Genomic DNA, 7,003 nt, shown 5'->3' on the forward strand with positions numbered 1-7,003 from the left:
AAGATTATACGATTCCTGAAGATTTAGGTACACCTAGAAGATTTAATGTAACATACAGTAATATATAATAGTTCTAATTTGGGAAGACAAAGGAACAATTTTGTTATATATATCTGTATTATGAGCACTGCTGTATATAATTATTCATCTAAGAAAAGGCAAGGAATTATTTTTTTCCGAATAATACAATAATAATTTTAAATCAATTTATTTATTATATAAATAAGTATTTTTTTTAAAATTACAATATATTTTTTTCATCATACGCATAAACATATAGTAAAAATTATATATATAAGAATTACAAAATGTATAGTATTTTAGAATTATATTTATGTTTCAATACGTGCATCCGTTATTATGTCTTACTATTTTTTGTTAATTTTTTAGTATATTATTGTTTTGGTACCTATGTAACATATATTTTTTTTTGTTCATATATTATTCTGTGGTGATAATGAACACTAGCAGAATATATAATATGATAAAAATTTAAGAATATATATTATAATAGCTATTATTTTTTATTCATATTTACTGAATATTGTGGTGTTTTTTTTTTTTATTTTGTTCTCATAACTCTAATTACTTTTCTCATAATGCACGTTACACATAAGTAAATAACCATTATGTTTATAATATATTTTTTCCCTTTAATATATACTATGAATTACATGTACTATAATTAAATTCATTTTCTTAATATATATTTATTTTATAATTTTCAGTTCTTTGAAAAGTATCCTTTAATTAGAAGTTGTTGTATTCAGAATATATTTCACTAGCATATTTATTTTTGTATTTATTTCATTATTTAATTAATATCTTCAGAATAACTGTAAAAGTTTGCTAGTGATTTCTTCTTTGCATAACTAGTTCTTTACCCTGTTTATATGGAGACAGAATTCTTCATTCCTGCTCAATTCATAATAATTTATGAACTGATTATATTTTTTACGTGTATTGTAATCATCTGAAATAGTTCAATTGTGTAATATAGACAAACATTTTTTGACAATATGAGGAATTTTTATTTAGTTTACAGAAAATAGTACAAATTATATTGTTCAAATATGTATCAAAAGAGTTTCATTATATCATAGTTTTATACTTAAAAAAAAAACGGCATACAGAAAAAGGGTTAATAAAAATTTAAAGTGAACCTAATACATACACATATATATATATATATTTACTATGAATAGAAATATTTTTGCTTAAAAAATACTAAAATAATTTCGTAATCTACTAAATGAACAAAAAAAATTAATAAAATGTACATTGTTGCAATGATTTATCATTTTTACCATTCTGTAGTTTTAATTACAGCATAATTTATTTATGTTTATAAATTTTATAAAAGCATTCTTAATGTTCTACAATAATTTAAAAAAAAAAATAATAATTAAATACATATTGAAAAGGCAGAACTATTAGTTAATATATACTTAACGTGTAGAAAAAACTGCTTTATCAATTTTTTAAAAACAACTATTGACAGTTATATTTAATATTCAAAATCGTTATATGCAAATTGGACACTTCTTTCTTTTGCAACTGAAGGTCTAAATAGTACCCTCTGCAACTTTTCATTCATTTGTTTTCGTTTTTTTTTCAGTTTCTTTTTCTCTGTAAATACCATTCCTAAGGGGGTGTACTGAAAAAAAATAACAAAATTATAAAATAACAATTTAGTTGATGTAAATAACGAAAAATTTTAGAATAATTCTTAAATTATATTATAATTTAGTTTACCTTTGTAAGTATTATCAGGAACAAAATAATTGACAAGAGCACTAATGCCATCATGGTATATTTTTTATATGGTATCCTGTCTCCATTTTCAATAGATTCATTTTGCAGAACACCATTATCAGTGATATCTGTAATCTCTACAGACCCAGTTACACTTAAAACATTGTCTCTTCCTACTATATGTGTTACAAGAGAATTACCATTATAAGATACTTCTAAAATTTTATTGGATATTTCAGAATTTCAATTATAAGATGTAGCAATGTAAGTGAAATTTCATATTGAAATATGCAAAATCACACATTTCATCAAAAAGTGCGCTAATAGGGATAACTCCCTCATTAGTACCATTATCATGGGTACGTTGATCTGGAGTACCTTCTTCAGTATTACTTATATGAATATTGATATCTGTAATAGCATGTTCAACACCGCTATTTCCATGACTTGTATGAAAATGACTAGAACTTTTACCTTTGGGAACTTCTTTATCAGGAGATGGGTTATCCGTATCTTGAGATCCATCACACATGCTACTACTAGATTCAGGGGTTCCTTGTGAAGTATTAGCACCTACATGGTGAGAAACATATTTAATAAAGGGTATATTACTGAGCACTATAGAAAAAAATGTTTTGTAAACAAACGTTATTATATAAGAGATTTCTTTAACAGCATTATGATTTTTTTTCAGACTGATATGCTGAGCATTACTTTGAGGAACTTGTATTATACTTTGGGTGATATCTTTATTCGAATCATTCCCTTGATGTGTAATACCTGAATTCGATAACTGCGCAAGGTTTTTTTCAGAAGATTCATTATTTTCATTGGTAGTTAATGTATTATTTAATGAATTACTTAAGGCGGACAAACATTCTGGGGTAGTTTGCAATTTTACGGGTGTAGTAGTACGATTATCATCCATTGGTGAAGATACTTCTTCTTGATTCTTTTCAAAATTATCTGTACCCGTTTCTTGTTGTTTTTCTGGATTTTCTTTTTCTGATTTGAATTCACTCTCAGCATTATGCTTTTCACCTTGTTTTCCGTGATTATCACTTTCTGAACTTCGGGGATCCGAAACCTGTGAATCCAATATTGTTTGTAACATAGACCCTTCATCAATTGTTACTGTTTCGTCCTTACTAACATTATTTCCTTCACATAATTGATCTGCATCTGATTTTAATGCAATATTTCCTTCATTACAACATCGGGTTTTCTTACTGTATTTGCATTCACTAGTACATTTTTCACAGAAGTTTATTTCCTCATTTTCTTTATGCAAATGCGCAAAGGGAGAAATTTGATTATGGCACTCTCTTTTTAGATTGTATATATTTTTATTTAATTCATTACATTCATTGCATATATGTGCACAATTATTTTCATTAAAACTACTACATTTTTTTTCAAATTTATCTAAGTATTCAAAATATTTATGTAGGCAATCCACAGAGGTATATTGATCGTTATCTTCATAGGAAATAAGAATTGTAGGTTTCTTTATCTCCATTTAATTTTTATTATAGTTCTCATCCTTTTTACATTTTTTGAAGAAATAATATTAAAAAATAATTTATGATTATGAGTAGGTACATTTGCAAACGAGAATTAAATATTTTTTATCAGGACATATTAAAAGAATTAGGGAAACACAACTAATTATATTAAGAAACGATATAATTTATTTAAAATATCATTGGGATGCTTTGAAAGCAAATACATGAATAATTTCAAGTAATAGTATTTGGACACATAATTATTTGTATGCACAATAGTAAAATAATTCAGTTCGCAAATATATGATTAATGAATTTGCAATATACTTATATATTAAATTTATGTAGTATAAAAGATGCTACACCAAAATACAAATAATAGACATTAAATGGAGTAAAATATACATAAGAATATAAAGTTTATATATATTTAATACAAAAGAAATTAATATATTGAATGTAAAAGTTTTCATTTAAGGGGCATATAAAAGTAAAATAAGACTAGTTCTAGAAATTGCTTTTTATACATACATTTTTACTTTAATAGCAATATACCTTATATATTTAATACTTTCTATATATGTACCTCTAAACTCATATCTCGTTTATAGTTTAAATCCTTTTTTATAAACAGTGTTACTATTAAAAGGAAGTGCGGTTATAATTTGGTTGGAGATAAAACATTGGGTACTTACATATTTATTTCATTATTATAATACTGATATATTTTGAATCCTTTATTGCTATATATAAAGACATGTAGTAAATAATATATAAACTCTATGTAGATTTATATTATTATAATAAAAATTATTTATAACTATATTTCCTATTTAATATATAATACAAATTATAACGCGTATATATTGAAAATCATATATCTATGTTTTTCCTGCGTGTATATGTTTCATATAATTCTCTAGAAAGATCTTCCCTATTACATAAGTCTACCTTTTACATGTCTGCATATTTATATTTTGAAAATCATTATATTTATTTATGGTAAAATTATGACTTTATAATTTAGATGCATACCAACAAATACTAATATAATTAAAATTAATAAATAAATTTATAAATACGATATACAATTTTTGGAAAACTGCTAACATATGCATGCAAATTTTTTTTATATAATGAGCACTAAAAAATATAAATTATGTATTACAATTTAATCCCCTAAAAAATATTGATATATGAGTTCGGATTTATAATGATAATACACAAAACCAGTTCATCCCATATTATTCTAATAATATTTTTACAGCACTTGCATTGAATAAGTAGAAATAAATGATTATTAGATTTTCTTGTTCTAAATGGGAACACTGTTATTTTGCTTTAAACTAACATTTTATTTATTTTTTTGCTGGATAAATAAATTGTTTTCATTTACATGATATATAATAGATTTCGGCTATATATTAAATATATAAGCAAACTATTTTAAAAAAAATAGATTTGAAATTAACTATACTTCCATTAGGTAATTCACAAAAAAGGCATATTATAGCTTCTTTACATGATTATTTGTATGTTTCTGTCTAACATCCTTTTAATATAATGTTATTTAAATAGTTTTCCTATTAATGTATAGTAATAACAGTAATGTTAAATTATATAATCTTGAACTACTTAACTTACTAAACATTCTCTATAGTTTCACAAGAGTTTAACACGCATACATTTTTAGTGACATTAGGTATACTAGCAGTTATTTAAATAGTATTATTGTACTATTATTTTTTTGATTATATTGTTAATATGATTAATTCTTTTTCTGTGCCTGTTTATATTGTGTATAACAGAACCCATATATAGAATAAATCTCTCAAAAGAAATATATTATTTTACTTTTAATACGTTAACTCTGTAGAGGAATTATAATAATGTTTTCATTATTTAGTCCTGGTTTCCATCAAATATAATACATAATATTATTGTGAATTCACTATTTTATCTTTCATATATGTTCATTAAATATTTAGTGATGTGAATATATTATATTTATGTTTGTTGCTCGTATGAGCTATATTTGTCTGAATGTGTTTTATTCTATAATGCAGAAAAAAATACTTCAGTTTTTTAGGTTTCTTTTTAAATATTTTCTATGTCTTCACAGCTATATAAGTTTGTGTATTCATTTAAAGATTTTATGGTATTTTTAGACATATTTTTTAGTTTTTTTAAAATATACTTAGTTTATAATGAGAAACTGATCATTTTTAATACCCTTTATAAGTGTCTTAAATAAGGGCTTTTGACTATAACCAAGTCTATTTATTGCCCTATGTGTCTAGGTACAAATATTTTTTCATACTCTTCCTAATGTAATTAAGGTTTACTATTCATTAAAAAAAATATATTCTTATAATTCACAATATTAAAGATAAAATTATTAACCGTCTTGAGCGTATCCAATTATATTAATAGTTATTATTCAATACTCAGGAAACTTTGGAAAAAAAAAATTTTTTTGCCCCATAAAATTTGATGGTTTTAAATCAGCACAAAGTGTTACGTACATATATATGAAGGGAATGCATGTATTTTGTAAAATGTGGATTTATGTACCTCATATCAATTATAACTATTTCATTGTTGTTTTTTTATTATTATTTTGATTATTTGCACAATAGGTACCATTAATGTTGAATGATAAAAAATAATCAAACAAAACCGCAGTAAGATTAATATACAAGAATAAATGAATGCAAAGATACTCATATGTTAAGGGATATTTTCATACCATAATGTACATAATAAGTGAAATAACATTTTTATGTTTTATGTGTAAAGATAAATGTTATATACACTATAAATATAATGGAGAAAAATAGAATAAAATATCACTTCAAATTTCATTTATGTTCACTTGGGCAAGGTCAAAAAAAGAACAATGGATTTCATATAATAATAGTAATTACTTTTTAAAAAAAGCTATTAATTGTATGCTTAATTTATATATGCACAATGCTAAAATATTTTTAAAATTCTCTAACATAATTATTTTATATAGTTTTTATTAAAACAATAAAATGCACATGATTAATTACAGTCACAGTTTAATAAAAGAAATGTAATAAATACATTGTTTATTATGCTTTTTTTTTAACAAAATATATTTAGAGCTTCTATTATTATTTGAAAAAGAAATAAATTAAACATTTAGAAAAAATACATGCAAGATGTGTTTTATTTATCAATAAAATTAAGTACCTTTTAAGCGAATATATAAAAGGTATTATAACATAGTGATCTTCAAAGGACAATTCTTTTTAGTGTAAAACTGCTTTTTAACTTTTTGGTAATTATTAATTAATTAAAATACCGTATTTTTTCAATTTATTTATCGAAAAAAATTATTTTGTATGTATATAGAAATATATTAATATTTAAGCGCTTATTTATCATTTGTCAAAAAATGGATACTGGAACCAAACACTTCTTTCTAGTACACAAATTTTATGAGCACCGAGGCTTCACTATTTACACTAAAATTCACAATATTGAATAAAACATCCATAGAATTTATAACAGTTTGTGACACATTTTTGGCTATTTATACAGGAAAGGAAAATAAAATAATTTATATGAAGTTTATTATTTTATGTTGCATTTGTATGTCTTAGAGACATTAAAATTTTAACGCGCCTGTTTTGAAGAACGTTTAATTAAATAAATGACATTAATAACGCTTGAAAAAGGATAATATAAAGGAGCTACTCTTTTTTAGAGGAAAA

The 7,003-nt window shown here is 23.3% G+C and overlaps 1 protein-coding gene across 1 annotated transcript; it reads right to left on the minus strand.

Moving 5' to 3' along the window:
* Positions 1 to 2,002: 2,002 nt before the first annotated feature.
* Positions 2,003 to 3,274, minus strand: PGO_003000 (hypothetical protein; the record flags this gene model as incomplete). Its single annotated transcript, XM_028691230.1, has 1 exon — positions 2,003 to 3,274. The coding sequence occupies one exon, from the start codon at positions 3,272 to 3,274 to the stop codon at positions 2,003 to 2,005; it is 1,272 nt and encodes a 423-aa protein (XP_028547031.1).
* Between the last annotated feature and the right edge of the window lie 3,729 nt (positions 3,275 to 7,003).

The sequence above is a fragment of the Plasmodium gonderi genome, assembly GCF_002157705.1.
Source record: "Plasmodium gonderi DNA, contig: Pgo-contig_347, whole genome shotgun sequence".
NCBI classification, from domain to species: Eukaryota; Apicomplexa; class Aconoidasida; order Haemosporida; family Plasmodiidae; genus Plasmodium; species Plasmodium gonderi.